Raw genomic sequence first — 22,803 nt, forward strand, 5'->3', positions numbered from 1 at the left:
CCTGCTGGAATTCTTGGTGTGCCTGACAAGATCCATGTGTGTCCCTCCCCACCAGGACCACACCAGCCACTGCAGCTGGCTCTTCATCAGGCAGTGCTCACTCTGTCAAAACAGCACAACATCTCCCACAGATCTGTGGCCCTTTTAAAGAAATTTGCAATCCTGCTTTGAGGTCTGTCTGGCCTCATCAGCTGGATGGAAATTGCCCCCTGGACCATGTGCTGTTAGGCTGATGGTAACGCTGCCAGTGTTTGATGCTGTGGTGCAACAGGAAAAACCTCCTCAGCTCCAAAGTGAAAAATAATCCAGCTCATTGGAAGCAGGTGTGGTAATAAGAGGAGAAAATGCAATTACTTATTTTAGAATCTGATTAGGGCAGCGAACCCAGGTTCATCATCCTTGCAAAAAGTGCCTGATGGCATTACTGACCACTGCTGAAACATAGGACTAATTGTGGGAAAAAATACACTTTCATTTTTTTTAACCTTAGTTTCATATGTGCATTGAAAATGAAATCTGAAAAAAAAAAATCAGAACTGTTCAATCTGAGAATTGCCATTGCTTTGCTGATGAGTGTATTCACTGGATTAGCAGAAGCCTGAAAAAAAACCCATCCTGGCCAGGTGCTAAGATTTGGGAAAAGAAAAACAGTAAGTGGGAAGGGAATTATTTTCTGTCAACCATTGTGTCACTGGTTGTCTTGGGCTTAAAAATTGTGACTTTATTAAAGACACTGATCAGCATCCAGACCATTAACCTTTCATCTGTGGGTCTAATACTTTGCCAGTTGGAAATATCCATTTCTGAGGAGCTGTCAGCTAAAAGTGAAGTTATGTTGGCCTACATACATTAGTTGTTGAGGCTTTCTTTCTATTTTTTCTTGTTAATGATGCCCAATAAAGAGCTTCCTACTGTTCCAACGTTACAGGAAATTCATCCCGAAAATGAGTCCAAATGATGAACAAGTCCTTTCAGCACCAACAAATGGGCTGTGTGTGTACAGCTCGCACAGAACAATCTGGGCATTGCCGTGCACTGTCCCAATTTTTGGTTGGAAATGAGCTGGAAATTCGAGCCCATGGATGTGAGCTCCCCCCCAGAGCCCAGATGGAGACGGAGCTCGCGCTCTGTGCGGCGGGGAGCCGCTGTTTGTCAGGTCACTGCCTTGTGCTGGTACATTCTGTTAAGCAGCATAATGATGTGATGGCCTCCTCTGATGAAGCGCATGCTGAGTGCTGGAGGTTTGGCAAATAAATGTTCATCTGCAGCTCGGGAAGTGGCTGGGCTGGAGAGCGGAATGAATGCAAATCAAACATTTGCTTCTGCCGCGCTTTCCGCGCTTGCAGCAGTGGATTCCCACCCACCCCGAGGCCAGTCCTGCTGTACTGATGACCCCTTTGTCTGCTAGAAGTTCCACTTCTTTTCCTCTCCTCTTTTTTGCCTTCTCCATTTGTTCCTAATGGACTGGCAGAAGCCTGCCTTCGTTGTTAGGATTTTTCTGATATAATTACCCTGCGTGTGAAGGGTGTTCCCTAGTTGTTTCTGCAGCTTGTTTAATCAAAAGCCCAACAGTGGTCTTGTGTCAACCATTCTGCCCTGAAACTCCACAGAAGAAATCATTGGAAAGTAAATATTGCTCTGGGAATGTGGCACTGGGGCCTGGGTAACAGCACGATGAGCTGCTGGTGGTGTTTGAGTGGACAAGAGGAAACAGTCAAAAATCCTAAAAGTCTGTGTGGAGCTCAAATTTGGCTTTGGTTTTGTGCAGAACACCAGGGGGCTCATCGTGGCCACAGCATGAACTGGGCGGTCCCAGTGATGGAGTCACAGAAATGGGTTTGGACACTGGAGGGGCATCACAGAGTTCCTGTGACTTCTTTGTTGAGTCTCATTTAGGTACCTCGGCCTGTCTCAGAATGACTTCTAGAATTTGGATACCAGAAGGCAAAGCTCTCCTGCTTTTGAGATCACCCACTGACTCACAGAATGGTTTGGGTGGGAATGGCCCATCCAATGCCATGGCAGGGACACCTCCCACTGTCCCAGGTGCTCCCAGGAAACAATTCCTCCCTCCCAGGGGACAATTCCATCCCAATATCCCACCTAACCCTGCCCTTGAGCTGTCACAAGAGCAGAGCAGAGGGGAAGAATCCCCTGCCTTTACTATCTGGAGCATTTTGAGCCAAAACAGGGAAAATATCACCAAAAATGGCTTCGTTTCTTCTTTTCTGTTTCTTTCTGTTGCATTTTTAAGGCATTTAGAAGCCATAAACCTTTTCAAAGTGTGCAGTAGTGTTCAAGCTAAGCTCTTTAGCTCTGCAGGGGGGAACACCTTTCCTTGTTTGCGTTTTTCGGTGTTGTTAATCAAATTTGGCAAGATCCATTTCTTGTTGAGATAAACTTAATTGAAACAAACAATCAAAGAGCTCCAAAAGCCAAAGCAAACACTCACTTGTGTTTCTCAGGGCCCTGAATCTAAGTTGTGTTCCAAGGGGGATATGCCTGGGAAGTATTTGGGGGTCACTGTCCTTTTAACTTTATCTCCAAATTTTAAGATAAAATATTCTTTTGTGCCAAATATTTCTTTTCATTTAACTCTGTGAGAGCTGAGTCATTTAGCTGCCACTTTCATTAGATTTTTTTGATAGTCAGGGCAGGGTTAGTTAACATTTTAACAACTACAGTTTTCAAATTCCTTCTAGCATCCCTGGCATTTTGTTGTGAGTCCAGAGGCTAAAAAAATACAGTCTTGGAAAGGATTTTCTACTTGACAGGCTGGTAGCACACGCTTCCTGATGCAATCCAAACAGGTCTGGAAACCCTTCCCCTCCCTTCTCTGGGAAGATAAATGAACTCGTCTTTAGGATTCCTCTCCCCCCCTTCCTGCGAGTTTCTCGTGGTTCATCTTTAGCAAGATCTATAACCATGTTCTCATGACATTTGCCTTGCAGCCCTCGTGGGAAAAGCCTGTGGAGATGGAGCTCTCCAAGCGCTGTGAGAAATGCTGAGCGCACACAGAGGGCTGCTGGAAATGATCTCTCAATTACTGGATTATTTGAATTCTGTGTTCTCGCTGCAGTCCCTGGTGGTGTGTCCTGCTCTGGGCTCTGCTCATTCCCCCCCTCACCACAGCTGGAGCACATCTGTTCTCAATCAGTAATCTGGGCAAGAATCAACCAGCTGATGGCTTTTTTAGATAACAAAGTGCTCAGCTGGGAGCCCACTAGTGTTCTGTAGGATGTGTCTTCTCCTGCAGACACATCCTCAAAAGTTCCTGCTGCCCCTGGAACTGAATCCCCCGACAATTCCTCTCTTGGAGCCTCAGCTCCTCACACACTTTGTCCTTCTGCTCCTTTCTGACCTTCCTGGGGAGCTGTGTCCCCTTGAGTGAACAAAGGCAGGATTTCAAGGAAGATCAGATCTCTGTCTCGGCATTGCCCATGTTCTCAATGCACTTGGAAAATTCCATTTTCCTGAAGAGGAGGAGATTCATTAAAGCTCAGTTGTTCCCATAATCCTTTCCTATGTGATGCCATCACTCCTGATGGAAACCCAGCCATGGATGGGAACACATCTGTGTCTGTGAGCCGAGCTGTTGACAGAGAATGATTCCCACACCTTTTCACAGATTGGATGCATTCAGGTTTTCTCATTCTCTCCTGCCTTTCTTTCCCTGACGGTATCCAGGAAAACTTTTAGTTCTGTTGCACAGCTTAATCAAGTAGAACTAACTAAATTTTAGCATTTGACAGAGGAGATGGAATTCCGATCCCATCTCAATCCCAGCCTTTCATGCTGCACGGGCAGGAGTGAGGTGTGGACACCAAAGGTGTTTGCAGAAAGCATTTTACAGATTCCAGCGCTGCTAAAACCACTCCTGAGCACAGGAATCATTAGTGGCTGCTCATTGTCCTCTTGCTTTTTCTCTCCTTTTATTATTGTTGTTTTTTTAAAGGCATGATGGACACTTGATGGGCTGGGAACAGTAAGGATCTTTGGGCTGTCGGGGTGGCTGATGGCCTCTAGTGGGATGAATGGTTTTGGGGGGGTTGTCCTGTAAATAATCCATCCCACAAATCATGTCTCATGTTTGTACAGCCCCCACCATGCAGTGCAAGGAGGAAGGGCAGCAAAAAATCAGAATAATACAGGAGGAAAAAGGCAATTATCAGGCATTTTTATACCATGATCAGCAAATGGAGCATGGCAGGATCCTGGAGCATTTAATGTCCTCACTCCACTACAGCAAGCTTAACATTCAGCCTTTATTTTCCTGTTTCTTTCAGTGTGGGATGCCCAGGGCTTTTGAGAAATGTGAATTTTACAGAACCTGTATTGCCAGTTCCCCCTTGCCAGGCAGGATGTCAAAGGGCTGAGCTACCCCTGTTACTCCTTATTAAAGGATTGATAGTTTCTCCTCCTTCTCTGCTGTCTTAATGTCTTTGGAAGCCTTTGCTGCTTGGTCAGATTTGGTTCCAATTAGTGAGAAGCTAATTTAGAGAGGAGCCTCGCACACATGGGTGGGCACCGTGGCTGTAAAAGTTCCATTTCTCCAGGAAACCGAGCAAAAAATCTGCTAAGCTGGTTGGAAGTTGGTTCAGCTATTTGTCAGGAGGCTGCAGGGCTACTGAGCAGCCTGTCATGGATCACTCCCAAGGCTGGAGGGAACATCTGAGCAGGTAAACTCTCCCTTGGGGCTGGGAAAAGCAAAGAAAAAGGGAAATATTTTCCCATTAGGATGGTCAGTGATGGATTTGATGGATTTGACTCTGGTGTTGGGGTGGTGTTGGAGCATCAGGAGGGGCTGCAAACCTGCCTTGGTTTTGGGGCAGGTGTTAAACCTTGTTTTCCATGGATAATTCTGCTTGGAGGATGCAGGGAGGGACGGGGGGAGGCTCAGTTCCCAAACAAACAGGAAAATGCCCCAGCAGGGTGCAGTTCCCATGAGCTGGGGCTCCACAGCTCACAGCTGACTTTCCTGGAGTGGGAACACTGAAATTCCAGCAAGAATTCCCAGGAATTTCCAGGAGGGGAGTGCAAGATGAGTGCTGGAGATGTGTGGGAGATGGAGGAGACCATGAGGAGGGCAAAGGATGCAGAAAAATACCTGAAGGTCACCAGTTTTCCCTTTAATAGTGACTGCCACTCCCATGTCCCCCAAAGCAGGAAAATTCCCATGTCCCAAGTGTCAGCACCCTAAACATGTTTTCCAGAGCATGAACAGCTGAGCTCAGAAAGCCTCTGAGTGACTGATCTCAGGCCAAGATCCAGAAAACAACTTCCCAAAGCTCCCAATCAATTCCTGCAGTTTGTCTCCTGCTCCTGAAAGCTGCATGTGAGCAGCCTGGCAGCATTTCTGCCAAAAAATCCCTCAAAATTCAGCCCAAACTTCCATCCAGGTGTCTCCTTCCATCACAGGGAGTAGGTGGGTCACACCCTGGGATTCTGTAATTCATCTGTGTCTGGCTCCATGTGATGGAGATCATTACATTTCAGCAAAAATGGGGTTCATTAAACTTAAAATCAGGCATATGAAACTCTCATTTAAATAAAAAGTGATTGAGAATGGTAACTTCCATTTAAAGTGCATCTCCCATCATTTATTTTTTATGCTCTGCCACAGTCACCGTTTAAATTATTAAAAGCAAGAAGTAAAAAGCTTCTCAGGAGATAGAAATGGATTAGATTAAAATTAATCTGACATAATCCTTTCTGTAAAACTGCTGATTCAGTTTGTGCACAAGTTTATCAACATATTTGAGGATGAAGGATAAGGATAAATTCTCCTCTAATTTGGGAGTGCTTTGGCTTGATATTTCTGACAGCACAGGGAACACACTGAGCTCTCTTAATTGAGAGATTTATGAAATTACAAATATTCCTTACAGCACAAATGCCAAGCTCATCACAGGTTTACACTCATTTAAGCACCTGAGGTGGATCTGCCTCATTTCAGCTGGGATGAATTTTAAGGTGCAAAAAAATAGGGGCTGGGGCAAGAACAGAGGCAGATTTTCGGCTGTCACATGTCACTTGTCACCTGCAGAGTCGCCCCCCCCAGAATTCCCTTTTTTGTGCCCCAGGTGGGTGGCAAGGACACAGGAGGAGGACTGGGGTGTGTGACTGGAAGGGGAGAGGCTCAGCTCTCCACCAAAGACCTTGGAATCAGGGAAATAATGAGGAACACGGCGTTAATGGATTTTTTATTTGTCAGTGACAGCTCGTGACATCTTTAAAAAGAAATCATCTGCAAGCCAGTGGTGTGGTTTATTCCCTGTTTGGTTGCAGTCAGCACTAAATGAAGATTGAAATGGGATTGAGAGGGGGTAGGGCTGGCAGGGTTTGGCTAAAGATGAGTGAAATGTGTCTGACAGAACCCAGTCAATAGCATTTGTCAGGAGCTGTAACATCTTGTGATGTCTTTATGAACTAAATCAGAGATCAGAGTGCTGCTCCCAAGCTCTGCCAACCCTTTGCCTCCACATCCAGCTCTGCACAGCCCTCGGAGGCAGCCAGGGCTGCAGAATGTGCCCCGTGGCACAAACACAGCACTGATGTGTCACATGTGGGGTTCCACACCCCTGGGTGCACATTTTGCTTTGTTCAAGTCAACAGTGCTGGCTGTGGGAGCCCCCATTCCTATGGGGCTGATGTTTTATTGCTGAAAAATCAGTGGGGGTATTGGTTTGGGCATTTTCTGTTACCTCATGCACATTTTCTGTTACCTCATGCACGTGGTTGCACCTAAAAATGCAACCACAGTGTGTTTAAATATAGCAAATGTGCAACCATGATGATGTTTTCAGCTGGTAGATACCAAAGATATCACTTTATTATGACACTAACCACTGATTATCTATCAAATGAGTGAAGAGAATGGGTTTTTCCTGTGCCCTACAGGCCATGCCCCCCTCAGGCTGTTTGGGCAGACATTTCAGCCTTGCAGTGGACCATCATTTTAATTCATTGCAGGAAGAAAATTCCTCTGCAACCGACTTTTTTTTTTTTTTTTTAGGGGTTTGATCTAATCTCTTACAACTACAGATCAAAGGTAGTGAAAGCTGGTATTAAAGGATTAGCTAGGTCACATTGAAATATGTTTTAAAACAAGCCCAGGGACCTTTAGCTTTTCTGAAGCTAGTGCACACACAAAAAAAGGATTTTTAGGCTAACTCTCTGTGACTTTAACCAGAAAACCAACGGATGGATTAAATCTGTGAGTCATTCCTTCAGGTGGTGTGGGGAGCAGTTTATGCAACACAAGCTTGCAGAATATCAGCAGTGACTGAATCTCTCACAGCACAAACCCAGAGCAGAAGTTCAATTCAGAGCAGGCACCACTTGTGCACATGCCCAGCTTCCTGAGGTTTTATTCTCTTTTGGTGGTTGTTTATAAGGAATTAGCAGCTTCAGCCCAGGCTCCTTTTCATCCTTTTCTCTGGCTGATCTCTCCTGTTTCCATGTGGCACAGGGGTGATTTCTCTCTGCCTGCCAGGTGAAGATGAGCGTTCCTTTGCAAGGATGTTGATGCCACTCTCTGGGCCTTATCAAGCCATTATTCCTTTTTTATTACCAGAATTTCCTCACTGAAATGAACTTAGAGAGGATCACCCAGCTGATCCCTGCTAGGGTGAGCCTGACTCCAGAAACTTCAGTTTAAATGAGAAGGGCCTGGGAATGGCATCAAATCCAGTCCTGGTTCCCATTCCCAGGAGGTACCAGGGTGACAACACAGCTTGGCTTGGTGGGTGCTTTCCCTTCCAGGCAAGACAGGCTGGAAATGCCTGTAAGACAAGCTTGAAAAGCTTTTCAGACAAAACCCATCATGTTTCTCCCCAGAGCAGCCAGGCTGTCTCGATGGGAGGGTGGCTGTGCCCCCAGATGCTGTTGGAATAATTTTGGTATTTCACTGGAGCAGATTCCGCAGTGCTGGACCTCATCTTGTGATGTTTTCTATTCAGCACAGATAAAGATTTGTGTTGATTTCCCTCCCTTTGGGTTCAGGTTGGCTCAGTGCAATCATGCTTGGTGCTCACAGCCATCCCCAGCTGCCTGGGAGAGATAAGCCAGGCCAGCTGTGTGCACCCAAATATTTCACTGCCTTTGACATCCACAGGCTGGAGATGCACCAGATACAGGGATATTGATTAGGCTTCAGATAATGAACACCTCTTGCCCTTTTAATTACCCAGAGCTGGCCAGTCAAGGGGCTGGGAGGCAAACACAGCACTGAAAACTGCTGTGAGAATGAGAAAAATTGGGTAATTTTGTGCATTTTTCTTGTTCTTATAAACTTCTGACAGCACGTTTCTCGTTGCCTGGCTGCTGAGTAACTGTGTCCTCAGATTTGGCATAGCTGAGGGTTCATCCAAACGTGTTTTATTAACTTTAGATTAATCTTGTTCATTATTTATCATTCTTTTTATTAAAACCTGCATTGGAGGCCCAGAGCTGGGGTGTGGTGTAGCTGGGCAGCAGAGCTCAGACTCAAAGGGAGAATTACCAGGTGATCTTTTTGTCCAGGCTGATTTCCTTAAATTGTTCTGCAATTATTTAAGGCTGGAAGATAAAAAATTGATCCAGTGGTGCAGGTAGGGCAATGGAACTGTCTGTAACCCCACCAAAAAAAAAAAATTTAAAAAAAGAGGCAGTGCATAATTCATGTGGCTTTAACATTAAAATAAAACTGTGGAAGAGAAAAATGGTCTAAACTGCAGGAATTGCAGAGAATTGTGCCAGGGGTTTGTTTTTCCTGGGTAATTCCCTTTTTCCCTTTCCCCAGGGTGCTCTGCCAGGGGCTGGAGGCACTGGAGCCTTCTCTCCTGCTCACGTTTTGTGATTCAAAATTGTGATTTTGTGATGGGGCTATGGGTGTTGATTGCTCAATCAAATCGCAGTGAACTTTGCAATTATGGAATTTGCAATTATGGAATTTGCAATTATGGAATTTGAATTGTGAGTATCCCCTACAAGCAGTTGGCAGATTTTAATAAGCAAATTGAGAATACAGCTCAGGTTCACAGGACACTCATCAGATAATCAGTTCAGCTTCAGCTTTGCCCAAATTTGCTGTAACCTTCGCTTATGAGCAGTTTGAACACCAAGGAATGGGAGCAATCAGAGAAAAAAAAAAAAAAAATCCAGCAAATTACCCACCAAAAATCAGTTTTCTATGAAGTTTATACCACAACAGTGGGTATGGCTGGGGGCTGTACAACAAAATGATATTATAGCATTTGGATATATTAAAAAAAAAAAGAGCAGGTGGGAATGTTTGGCACAGGAACAAAGCCAGAGCCAAGGAATTTGTCAGTGCTAAATCACCTAAAAGCAAAGTGCAAAATCCTCCTGACCATCACCTGCACTGCAATGGTCGAGGGAACAGCTTCTCTCCAGGAAAAACTGCTCTGCTGCTGTTGCCTCTGTCTGGGAATGGCAGGGAGCAAAACAGACAGGAAAACTTCAGCACTTCCCATCCTGCAAAAAATAAATGAATTTTGAAAAACATTTTAAAACAGACATAATTTTACAGAAGTGAATTCTGCAAAAAAATAATTGAATTTTGGAAAAAAAAAACCTTTAAAACAGGCATAATTTTAAAGAAGTACATTCTGTAAAAAATAATTGAATTTTGACAAAAAATATTTAAAACAGACATAAATTTACAGAAGTGAATTCTGCAAAAAAAATCGAATTTTGGAAAAAAAAATTAAAACAGACATTTTATAGAAGTGCATTTTGGGGAAAAAAAATTTGAATTTTGAAAAAATTTAAAAGCCAGCCATGATTTTACAGAAATGCATGATCAAGGGAAGTGCCAACCAAACACTCCAAGCTGTGTTCACTCCCTCTGGATTTAAATTGTTATGGCAGGGGATGAGCCTCACCTCTCCTTTCAAAATGTCTCAAAATTAATTAATGTTTCAGTCATAGTTTGGGTTGTTTGGGGCAGTTTAAAGGGAGGATTTCATAATTGCCTTAATTGCATGTTTTTCTTTTGCCATGTGCAATGAAACATCATTTTTGTGCATCATGATTTACAGAAAACTTTCTGTTTTCCGCTGAAAATCAGCTCCCACCTGTCCAGGTTGTGAGTGACAGAGTGGGTGATAAGGGAGGAATTATAGCAATCACTGAAAATTGGATTAATCTCTGTAACTTTCAGCAAAGCCTATAAAAATAATAGTGTCTTGTACCCACACTGTTCTTATTAAAAATAATAAATGACCCCCATTTTTTGGCTAATGCTGATCCCAAAATTTCATCCTTCTCCTCAGCTTTATGGCTGCCATAATCTTGATATTTTAATAGCTTTGCCCATAATAGCCACAGAGACCTTTTTAAGTGGCAGCCCTGACTTTATGGAAGAGACTTTAAAAAAAAAATAAAAAATCAAGAAGAGTTTCTTCTCCTTAAAGGCAGAGGCAAAATATGTGCACGTCCCAGGAGGGGCAAGCAGAGAAATGTGATTTTGGCAAAGCACAGGCCTAAGTTAATAACTACTCAGAATTTCTGCAGCTTTCACTATAGACTAGATAATGGAAATGAAGAAAAATAAGATTACATGTCCTGGGTGTGTGCAGGGGATGACCAGGCAGCTGCTCTGGGATTGCAGCTCGTGGAATTCCTCCTCTCCTTTAAAAACAGCAAATACAGGTCAGAAATTGGGTAATATTCTATGTTTGAGAGATCTTTAGATCTTTACTGAAACCAGAAATACACTATAGCTATAAACTGCCCAAGTGTAAATAGACAGCTGAAGCTGGACCAAAACTCCAAAACTAAATTTGAGTGAAACAAGGTTGAAAGAACTCAGAAACAGGCACCTGCAGCAAAAAGAATCTGGGGGAGGAAAGTAGAGAACGTAACCCAAAAGTAGAGAGAGAAGCATTACAGGTGTGAAAATACTTTGCATGAAAATAAAATCTGAAGTGTGGGGAAAGATTTGAGAGGTTTGTGAGAGGGTTACGAAAGGCAAATGGCAGGTCCCAGTAGTCAAAACTTTTTCTTATGACTGTAATGTATCCTGACACTCTAGACAGGAGAGAGTTGAAGGTTACAAATCCCAACACTGGGAAAATTACACCCAATTTGTAAACTGGAGATTATGGAGATTAATGACAGGTCTGCTCGAAAGGGGAAATGAAAACGTGGGAAAATAGGCAAAAATCACAGGAAAAGGGCCCCAAATTAGACAGGAGAAGTTTGTAATGAATTCCTCAAGGAATCAGAGGCTCATGTGGGATTAGAGAACCACGGATTGCCTGTTGCTGCTGGTTCCTTGTGCTCCAAGGCTCCGTGTTGGTGGCTTTGGGAAACCTTCCCATCAGCAGGAGCCACCCCAGGCTGTGTTTGAAGTGTCTGTTTGCTCAGGAGGTACAAATTGCCTGTGGGATGTGAGCTGCCTGTCACTTCCAGAGCAATTAGAGAGGCAGACCTTATCACAAGGAGCCCGTCAGCTTGGAGGAGCCATAAATATTGCACCAGGATCTCTCAGGAAATCAAAGGCACTGGGAGGGAGTGTTTATTTACACGTTGCTGCACAAGCAGGAGCACTTAGAGATGCTCCAGTCTGTGCTGCTCCCTGGGCTCCATGTTCCATCAGTCCCATGGGGTTTGAGAGAGGGAGAGAGAAGGAATTAGCCAGTTTTAAATGTTACAGAGCAATAATGGACTGCTCCTAATGTCCAGTTCTGTGTCATCTGGGCAGCTGGATCTCTCTGGCATTGGTAGGAAGGCAGAGCTGCAGATCTTTACTGTGCTCCAAATTAACAGAGTCTGAAGGTGGCTTTGGGTGGATTTCAATGTTTTGCCCTCTAGAAATTGGTCTCCTTCAGTTCCTTCCAGCGTTCTGGAGGGATCCCAGCTCATCATTTGTTCCTGTCTTCGATCAGATCTCCTCCTCTTGCCCAGCCTCCTCTGCCCTGCTTATCCAGGGCTTCCAACCCTTAAATATTGTACAGAAATCTATTTTAGAGATCTTTAAATTTTATAGAGCAATAATGGACTGCTCCTAATGTCCAGTTCTGTCTCGTTTGGGCGGCTGGATCTCTCTGGCATTGGTAGGAAGGCAGAGCTGCACCTTCAGACCTTTACTGTGTTCCTCGGTTTTATGCAGCCAAATTAACAGAGTTTGAAGGTGGCTTTGGGTGGATTTCAATGTTTTGCCCTCTAGAAATGGGTCTCATTCAGTTCCTTCCAGCATTCTGGAGGGATCCCAGCTCATCATTTGTTCTGTCTTTGACCAGACCTGCTCCCCTTGCCCAGCCTCCTGTGCCCTGCTTGCCCAGGGCTCCCAGTCTGGCCCTCAGCTCCAGAGACAGAATTATCCCAGACTTTTTAACTGAGGCAGAGCCTGGGAAAAGCTCCTGCGATTATTATAGGGCTGGAAAGTCTTGAAAATGCCAGCACAAGGGCTCTCAGTGGCTCTCACCAGCAAGGAGAGGAGAACTCCTTCAGCCAAAGGCATCATTAGCCCACAAGCACAGAACCATAGACTACAATGAAAATATTTAACCTGGAAATTAGAAGGTTTTTAGCAATTAAAGTGATACTGGCTCGCAGAGGAAAGCAGGAGCCCTTTCTGGGATGTAATTATACCTGTGAGACCTCCTGGGGCAGGATGGGAGGGACAGGGATTGATCCAGAGATTCCCTCCCCGCTGTTTTCCTGTGGTCAGGTCACCATTTCCACTTTCTGTGAATTGCAGAGCTCAGGGGGCTCTGGTGGAAGCCTTGGTGTGAAGAGTCACTCCAATTTCAGCACCTCTGTGCATCCCAGGGCAGGGATGTTTATTTGCCTGGTGCTGGCTGCTTCTGGAGGAGCAAGATAATTGTTCACCAAGAGTAAATTTAAAAAAAAAAACCAACCAACAAACTTAACTACTTGCAGAAAATAATAAGCTGCCTGGGAAGTGGTACCTTGTTTGCTCTGAGTATCCTCTTGACATCAGCATGAGGTTCCTGCTAATGAGATGCACATGTGTAAATATGATGATTAGATATTCCCTCATAAACAGAATTATCATACCTTTCTAACAGTCTGAGCAGGCATTTTCGAGTCCTGTTGTTGCAAATAAATAAATAAAGGCCAAAAGGCTGCATCCAGCCTCTTCTGGCGGGGAGCAGTGGGACGTGAGGGCAGAATGTATTTTCCAAAGTACCTAATGGTAGTTGAGGTCAGTTACAGCCACGACTCATTAGAGTATTAAAACAAGAATGTGGTTTTTAGTATAATTAGTGTTCCCTTAGAAAACTGCAGCAGTCTTGTATCCACTTCAGGCTCTTTGAGCATGTTTGGGCATTTGGCTCAGGCAGATATAACAGGGTTAGACTGCATTAACCTCACTCACAGCCTCTGCAACGTCTCTCACTTCTTCTTTATGGCTCAAATAACTTCCAAAGGCGCCTTATAAAACACATAGCCCTGTCTAATTAGTCACAGAGAAGATTACAGCTGCTTAATTTAGTGTTCAGTTTTCTGCTGATTCAGAAATTCCTGAGGAATAAAGCATCCAGTGGGTGATAACACAACTCGGCAGATCCTCCTCACAACTGGCTTTAAGGGAGAAAAAAATTAATTAGGGAGGATGAAAGCAAAGCCATGGGCAGGCTGGAGTGTTCACAACAAAAAGGTGAGATTCCTGTGAAATGCATTTTATTCTGGATGAAGTGGAAGGAGTAGCAGGAATATCAGATCCGTGTGTGGGATTTCACAGCTGGAAATTTGCATTTGGAATGATGCCTTTTTCTCTGGTCCTAAAAATATGAGCCAGACACAGTTAGGGTGATAAAAGAGGCACCTTGATCCTTAAGTGCACAAATTCTGCAGGTGGAAAATGCTGAGGATGCTCATGATTTCTTGTACAATTTTTATAGATTCTGCAAATTAGCATATCTGACAAGAACGCCCAATTAGGAACCTGCCCAGTGAATTAATCCCCCCAGTTCTGGTACCTTCTAAATTCTCCCCCCTCAGATGAGATCCAGGCCCTGTTCACAAAAATTTGTCTCAAAAAGCCATTTTCAGCCTTGGTGTCTAAGGAGAGCCAGGACAGCACAGGGATCCTGGGATTTGTTTTGTCTTTCTGCCTAGGAAAGCGTTGAAGCTAAGCCATGATAAAAAGCTACCAATAAATGTGTAGAGAATACAGAGAATATGTGAAAGAAAAAAGGTAAAAACCAAAATGGCATCAGAGAATAAAGAGGAGATAAAAAGGCAAAAACCAAAACAGCATTAGAGAATATAGAGAACATAAAAAGGTAAAATAGAGAATATATGAGAATATGTGAAGGGAAAAAGGTAAAAACCAAAACAGCATCAGAGAATAAAGAGAAGATATAAAGGTAAAAACCAAAACAGAGCATATAAAAAAACCAAACCAAAACCCAAACATATATATCAGAGAACATATAAAAGAAAAAAGGTAAAAACCAAAAACAGCATCAGAGGATATGGAGAAGATAAAAAGGTAAAAACCAAAATGGCATCAGGGAATATAGAGAAGATAAAAAGGTAAAACCAAAAGGGTATTAGAGAATATATGAAGTAAAAAAAGGTAAAATCCAAAACAGAGCATATAAAAAAACCAAACCAAAAGCCAAACATATATATCAGAGAATAGATAAAAGAAAAAAAGGTAAAACAGTAAAAGAAGGTAAACCAAAACAGCATCAGAGAATATGGAGAAGAAGAAAAGGTAAAAACCAAGATGGCCTCAGGGAACATAGAGAAGATAAAAAGGTAAAAACCACCAGGCCATCAGCATCTGTGGGGCTCATTCCTTGGGCTGTGCTATCTCATTTTTCCCTGCTCACAGCGTGTCCCTTGTGCTTGCAGAGCTGACCTACGCCTGGATCTTCAACGAGTACCCCACCTTTGTGCACCAGGACAACCGGCGCTTCGTGTCACAGGAGACCGGGAACCTCTACATCGCCAAGGTGGAGACCTCGGACGTGGGCAACTACACCTGCGTGGTGACCAACACTGTGACCAACAGCAAGGTCCTGGGGCCACCCACGCCCCTCGTGCTCAGGAACGACGGTAGGACCCTCCCCAGCTGCCCCGGGGGGGCTTTGTTGGGTTTTCGTGGCTGGGTGTTGCCCAGAAAGTAAAAACTGGCTGAAATGTTTCTGTTGGAGCGTCTTGGTTTTGGAAAGCCAGGTGTTTGCTAAGGAAGGCAGGAGCCTCCCCTGAAATGGAAAATGTAAACCCCCTCCCTCTGAATTGCTATAAATTTTAAATTAAGGGGCTCTTGGGCAAAAAATAATATGGGAGCAGGAATAACAGTTCTTTACTAGGGAAGAAAATAAAAATATAAAATTAACAAGGCAGTAATACAAAACAACACAGACAGAATCAGAACCCAACCTGACACCCTGTGGGTCAGGGTGCTGGCAGCAGTCCCATTGGAATTGTGGCTCAGCCCTCCTGCAGTGTCAGGGGTGGTTCTGCTGGAGCAGGGATCCTGGAGAAGGGTGGAATCTTCCTCTGAAGATCCAGTGGAAGAGGCAGCTGCTGTTCCTCTGGGAAATCTGGAGGAGAAGCTGCTCTGGTGTTCCAGAATCTCCAGATTATATCCGGCTAGGAATGCTTGGCTCCTCCCCCTGGGCTCACATCTCCCAATGGGATGCTGCAGTTCTTATCAGCCATGCAGGGACATTCAGTGGCTGTTATCAGCCGGTGTCTCCCCTGAGGGAGGAGTGGGTGTGGGAGAGATAAGGAAAACTGCCACTGAACAGAAGACAACTGCCATCCAGATGGCAAATAGAACACAATTTGCTTGGCATACAGGACATGGAGTGAAGGGTTTTCCCCCCTCTCATGGTTTTTCAGTGTGCTGGAGCTGGGGCTCAAATTCATGGACAGCTGAAGTTGCGCTCCTCACTGCTGGAGTGATTCTCAGAGTCAGGCAGTAATTACAAAAGAAAAACCCAGTGGGAGTTGGCCAAAGACAGGAAACAAAATAGATTTTAGAGTCTGGACATAGCAGTTTTTCTCATTTTCTGCAGCCCCAAAGTGAACAAAGGCACTTTGTTGTTTCGGTAACTGTTAGCTCAGCCTGTGGTTCCCAGCAGAATTAGTGCTATTATTAGTGGTCTGTGGAATAATACAAAAAAGGGGAGAAGAAAGCAAAAGAGGATTTCTAAATTTATACAGACAATTGATCTGTATCATCATCATTTTGGAGCAGATAAGAAAAATACATTTGCATGTTAATTTCCAATTAAAATTAATTAAAATGTCTCTGTTTAAAGGCTAAAAGTTGGGACATTTGTTCCAGGAATAGAAATGCAATGTTAGCAACTTCTCCTGGAAGAAGATCCACTGTCACCTTGTGGGATTTGACAAAAATTCCTTGCTTGGAAAATACTGCAGCCTCCTGCCCATCAGGTTGAGATCCACCATCCCTGTGGATGGAGTGGGAAATGCTGCTGGTGATGAGGAATTGTCCCAGCTGGACTGGGAGGGGTGGAGGTGCTGCTTCTCCAGCTCTGCTCCATATCTGCCCTCCTTTTCAGGGGATTCAGTGTTCCCATAAACACAGCACAGCAAATCTGTCCCTCCACAGTCCACAGTGAGCTGTAGCATGGCTGGCAAAGAGCGATGTTTAAATGTGCCTCATGCTGACAATTGCAGTGCTGATATAATCTTTTTTATTATTCCAATAACAGGGATTTGTTTTTGCAAACCCTACTGGAAGATGTGGAGAGGGACTTGGTACAAGGGTGTGCAGTGGTAGAACAAGGGAAATGGCTTTAAGCTGATGGGGAAGGAATTGTTGCTGGGACCATCCAGGTGTTGAGAGCTGCTGCTTCCCTATTTCTCTTCAAAATGTGGGATTTGCCATACCAGGATTCAAACAGTAACAGTGGGAAAGGACCAAAATAGTCCTGGAATAAAACTGCCATCAGCAGCAGCTGGATGGGCCAATTAAACTGCAACATTTCACAGGTGTTGTCAGGAAATGCATATCAAATCCTCAGACAAATTAGCCTCCTCCTGAATTCCTGGGACTTTCAGCCCAAAAAAAAAATGTTTTTAACCTTTGAAATTGGAAGAAAGACACAAAAGCCTCTGAAATGCCAGCACATGGAGCATCTGATGTGCCCTGACACTGGGAGTGCTCTCCAAGCCACAATCCCAGGCTCTGCTTTGGTGCTTTATTTCCTCCTCCATCCCTGCCACCTGCACAGCTAAGTCAGATGTTCAATCACCCAGGAACAGCAGGAAAAATGAGGATTTTCTGCATGGAAATGGTCTGGGATTCAGGATGGAGATGTCTCAACTGCTCTGATGTTGCTGCTATAAAGAGCAGACAGCAGGACTCACTTCACACCCTGTATAAATTTATGGAGATAGGCAGGGTGTCATTGCAGCAGGAGCCTTGTGGTTTTGCCAGGTGCAAATCCTGATTTTTCCAGGTGCAAATCCTGATTTTTCAGTGGTTGGAGTTCACGGTGAGGCTGGGAGAGGCCAGAGCTGCAGGGCTCAGGGGGGTGGTGGCTGTAGTTGGTGTCCCACAGCCCCAGGGAAACATTCCCACCCCACTGAGGGGTTTATCCCCCTGGAATTTCAGCTCTCCAGGCCCAGCCCAAGGCAAAGAAATGAGAATAAAGTCAGTGAAGAGAAGGGGAAAAATATCTCCACAAGTTCTATCAGTTGCTGCTTTGGAGACCACGGGGCAATTCTTGGCTTGATTGAAGCTTGTCCAGCAAATATTCAGCACAGATTTTGGAGAAATTTAGGCAAGATTGCAAAGATTTGGCAGGTCCCAATTGGGAAAACAGGATTTTGAGCTTTTGGAGGGTGCAGTGTTAACATGCAGAGGGCTAATAAGTGACATGCCACATAATTCTTGTTTGTATGGTTTGTAAATGCTGGAATGTCACCAGGAATCCCAGATTTCCTGTTTCACGTGCTGGGCAGGACATGAATATGAGGAGAGTATCCATATTTTTAATAAGTGCATTTAATTTTGACAACTGAGGCGGTGCAGCAGCTGCTTTGTTGAACATTTATTTGCAATTACTGTGTTGGAAGTTGAAATAACCTGCTCTTGAATCAGAACAGGTCAGCAAGCAGAGGTGGAGTGGTGTCAGCCTCACACTCAGCATTTCCAGCTTCATCACTGGAAAACTAAAGAAAAAAACAGGACTTTCTTGCATCCAGTGTGAAAAGCAAGAGCAGTCAGCAATTACAGGCCAACCTCAGCAGCTCTGATGCACCTCAGTGTCATGCAGGCTCATTTCTGTATTTTTGGGATTCTCCAGGGCTGACCCAGCTCCTCTCCTGCCTTGGCCACCGTCCAGGAAGTGCTGCACTGTTGAGATTGGAACTGCAATCATCAATTAGCTGATAATCACTATTGGTGGAATTATATGTGCTGGGTTTAAGACAGTGCAGTGGCTGGAAATGGAGCCATTTGTCAGGGGTATAATGGCCTTTTTATGTGCACAAATTTTTAAACACAATTTCATAAAGAGGCTGCCACGCTCCGTGATTTACTGGGGCAGTAAAAAATAAAGAAATTACCCGAGGAGTAGAAGATCTCTGTGCATTGAAGTCCTGGAAGTTAATAGAAATATCTCTGTTAACTCCAGAGATTTTAAAACTTTTATCCAAATGGCTGCTTGTACCACGTTCCATTTCTAGAAGATGCTGGACCTCCCTGATTATTGCTCCCCTTATTTCACAAGTTACCTGCAAAAATCCTGCATATTCAAAAGCAAAAAGTAACAGAGCCATGAAGAGACTTTAATCTTTGGCAGATGGTGTGGCGAGTTGATTCAGCTTCTCCTCTGGCAGTAAATGGGAAAAGAGCCCACACTCCACGGCTGTTAGGAACAAGCCATGTTTAAAATGAATGGATTAATTGGGCAAGTAATGATGTATAGAACAGCTCTGTGCTAGCACGGGAGCACTTGTGAATTTACGGCTGAAATTCAACCAAGCCTTAGCATCTCCTTTATGTTCCCAGGGGTGATGGGAGAGTATGAGCCCAAAATAGAAGTGCAGTTCCCAGAAACTGTTCCATCTGCGAAGGGAACCACGGTGAAACTGGAGTGCTTTGCCTTGGGCAAGTAAGTTTGGATCCATTATTATTATTAATTATTATTCCTGCAGCTTCTCGCGTTTGTGGGGTTTGCAGCAGTTCCTAACGACCCACTTCTCTCAGCAGGAGTTACTTGTGGCCAGTTTTCAGAGCAGCCACAGGGCTTGGGGACTCTTGTTCCTGGAGTAAACACTGGCAGCACTTCCAAAATGTTGGGACTGGCAGGAAAATCATCACAAAATGGATGGTTTGGGTTGCAAGGGACCTTGAATCCCATCCAGTGCCATGGGCAGGGACACCTTCCACCATCCAAGGCTGCTCCAAGCCCTGTCTTTTGGACACTTTTAGAGCAGTCACAGCTTCTCTGGGCAACCCCGTCCAGGGCCTCCCCACCTTAAAATGGATGTGTTTTTACCCCAGATTCAACTGCATTTTAATAATAAAATGTCTCCTGCTTATACACTGTGATAAACACATTTACATTTATGTTCCACATAACCCACCCATAAAAGAACCTGTTTATAAAATCTGTTCATACACAACAGATTGAATAACTGTGAGTGACAGCCATAATTATTTAAACTATTGCACTGTGTAGCCCCACCTCCCCTTTAATGGTTCGGGGAAGAATATATGTATCAGATTAGCATAAAATCAATTATCAATTCACGTTTACACTTATGTTCCACATAACCCACCCATAACAAAACCCCTCTGGACCCTGTGCCAGGCCCCTCACTACCTTTTTATCTTCTCTTTATTCTCTGATGCTGTTTTGGTTTTTACCTTTTTTTTCTTCATATATTCTCTAATACCCTTTTGGTTTTACCTTTTTATCTTCTCTGATGCCATTTTGGATCAGGAATGGGACATCACACCATGATCAATATGATCAAGTGAAGCCAACTTTATTATCCCAAAAAGGGACAATTTATAATATAGGGCTATATTTATAATGAATCTCTACTGTCCATGTTTCTAGCTGATACACGATTGGTTAATCCTGGCTGTTCGTGTGTCTAAAATAGAGTGCTGATTGGATCTTGCTGTGGTCGTCCAGCCCACCCATTGCTTCTCTTTTTTCTCACTTTCTCAAACTTTCCCACAAACTTGCTGAGTCTTGATGACTCTTCTCCTTGTATCTTTCTCAAGGATATACCAGCCCCATTTCTGAATATGTCCATTATCCATTGTTGTGAACGTGTCCACTGTCCGTTGTTATTGTGCCTCGGCTGAGTGCGGCCATTGCCTTACAAAAACTCCTCAACCTGCAAAAAAACCCCCAACGCCTCACTGCGAGCATGGCTTCCTCTGGCAGTGTTATCTTGCTTTCTTTGCCTCCCTCAGCCCAGTGCCCACCATCAGCTGGAGGAGGGCGGATGGGAAGCAGCTGCCGCGGAAGGCGCGCAGGCACCGCTCCAGCGGGCTCCTGGAGATCCCCAACTTCCAGCAGGAGGATGCTGGGCTCTACGAGTGCGTGGCTGAGAATGTCAGGGGCAAGAACGTGGCACGAGGACAGCTGACGTTTTATGGTAAGCAGGCTGCCTGCTTTCGGGGCTGCCTTACCACAGTCGGCGCAATCTTTTCCGAGGATGTCATTTTGCAGGGATATTTTTTGAAATTACTTTCTTTTCGAATGCCACGTCTCGAGAAGGGTGTCATTTGAAATAAAACCTGGCTGAATGGTGCATATTAATTGAGAATCAGAGCAGCTGGAACAAAAAATACACCCCCAGGAGGACATTGGCATGGAAAGGTGCTGGAAGTGCTTGGAAAAGTCTGCTTTTCCTTCTCGTGGCTGGGAGGGCAAGGCAGGAAATCTGGGGGAGCATCCTCGTCTTACAGCCTGGGATTTGTGATGTATGGGTTGCCTCAGCTTTTGTGGATAAGTGTTAATTGCTGATAGCCAATTAAGAACAGCTTTCAAGAGGATCAGTGATGGAAGAACAGGGGGAGTTGGGATTTAACAGTGCCAAGGCACAGCCCTCTGCCCTCAAAGGCTTTCTGCACCTGCTCCTCCCTCGCTGCAATCCCAAAGCCAGGCACTGGGAAATGCCAAATTTCAGCCTCCTAGGCCTACTCTGTTAAATAGAAAATGCATTCATCCCTCTGATCCTGGTGCTCATCCCCAGATTTCTGCTGGGAACAGCCCACAAAGCAAGCAAAGTGTGGCTTTACCTGTGTAGAGGCGAGTGAGAGCTGCAGGGAGGGGATTTAGGGGCACAAGGGGCTGGGTTTGGTACCAAGGTTCTGTTGGAGATGTTTTGGAGAGGAGAAGATGCAGGTTCCACACCCCCACAGATGTGCAGAGACCTCCACAGCATCCAAAATATCCTGGTTTTGTTGCTCCCCTGGTTCCATCCCATGTTGTCCTTCAGAGGAAATACGGACAAAAAAATCAGAGTTTTCTCCCCCAAATGTTCCTGAGCTCAGCAGGGAAGATTGGGTTGAACTCCAGAGATGAGGAGAATGGTTTTTGATTTATAATAATTTTGCCATAGAAAAAGAGTTTGGGAACCAACCCTTCTGGCAAAACTGAATTGAATTTCATGGGTAGTGTAAGTTTTTTTAAAAAGTAGGGAAGTTTTCAAATTGGAAATATTTCTGAAAGACATTTCATTTAAAATCACAACTTTGGAGGCTTCCATTTCAAATGAACATTTCTCCTTTTAACACTGAAGGAAATATAACATGAGAAAACATTAAAAAGGAGTGAAAGAGCAAGAAAAAAGTGAAATCTTTCATGTTAAGGAAAGAATCTGGGGTTGATTTGAACAGGTTTTAATTTTTTTAATTAGATGATTTAAAGATTCCTTTTTCTGTGCTGTGTTTTTCTCCTGATTTTCCCCATGTGGGGAGTAAATTAAAAGACTCATCAGTTGTAGAGTTTTGCTGTACCCACAGCCAAAGCTGCCTTCCTTGGAAAGCAGTAAATGGAGCCTTTGGAACACTCCCACCATAGCACATATCGAGTTATAATCTCGTTATTGTAATGAATTTACTGCTCTGGATCCTACACAAAAGCTGCCACTGTGGCTCCTGCTGCTTTTCACCCCCATCGTGGCATTTCTGCAGAGAATCTCGAGGATTTTGGGGAAGAGGCGTGTCCTGCTGTCAGTCTGTCATGCTGGGAACTCTTTCCATCCATCTCCTACCTGGGAGAGGAGGAATTCCCCAGGAGAGGTGACAGACAGGCTCCTCCCCTGCTGCAGGTTTTAGAGAGAATTCACTAAAATATCATCCTTGTTGTCTTGAGGATGGTGATTTTCCAGGGAACTAGTTGGGTTTTTTAGGGTAACTTGTGTTTTGCTGCCAGTACTGAAAATAAATCTCTTTAAAAAAAAAAAAAAAAAACTACTTGCATTCTGTACTCTGTACTCTGGAGTTTTGTATTGTAGCACATTTTTTTAGGGGAAAGTAACTTATTGTAAACTTTTATACAAATAGTTGGGGAAAAGAACATAATTTTCCTTAATAATTGGGGTTTTTTTTAAAGCTGAGAAATGTTATTTCATTATTGAAATACAACTGCAATGGTGGCAGAGCTTTCAAGCTGCTTTTGAAAGGTCAGGGCTGGTGCCTAGAGAGGGAAACGCTCTGGAGGTGCAGAAAGGTGCAGGTTTGAATGGATTTGAGGAAGAAATTTTTTATCATCAGGGTGGGCAGGCCCTGGCACAGGTGCCCAGAGCAGCTGGGGCTGCCCCTGGATCCCTGGCAGTGCCCAAGGCCAGGCTGGACACTGGGGCTGG

The 22,803-nt window shown here is 44.3% G+C and overlaps 1 protein-coding gene across 4 annotated transcripts in view; it reads left to right on the forward strand.

Moving 5' to 3' along the window:
• The window catches only part of CNTN4 (contactin 4), a 236,488-nt gene that overhangs the window by 147,773 nt on the left and 65,912 nt on the right, over positions 1-22,803 (forward strand). For 3 of the 4 annotated variants that reach the window (XM_031061618.1, XM_014309312.2, XM_031061619.1), the window contains 3 exons: positions 14,839-15,042; positions 18,980-19,082; positions 20,402-20,586. In XM_031061618.1, coding sequence (XP_030917478.1) covers positions 14,839-15,042; positions 18,980-19,082; positions 20,402-20,586 — 492 coding nt within the window. The remainder of the gene's footprint in view (positions 1-14,838; positions 15,043-18,979; positions 19,083-20,401; positions 20,587-22,803) is intronic. The other variant, XM_031061620.1, reaches the window with a different exon arrangement.

The sequence above is a fragment of the Geospiza fortis genome, unplaced genomic scaffold (assembly GCF_000277835.1).
Source record: "Geospiza fortis unplaced genomic scaffold, GeoFor_1.0 scaffold128, whole genome shotgun sequence".
Taxonomy (NCBI): Eukaryota; Metazoa; Chordata; class Aves; order Passeriformes; family Thraupidae; genus Geospiza; species Geospiza fortis.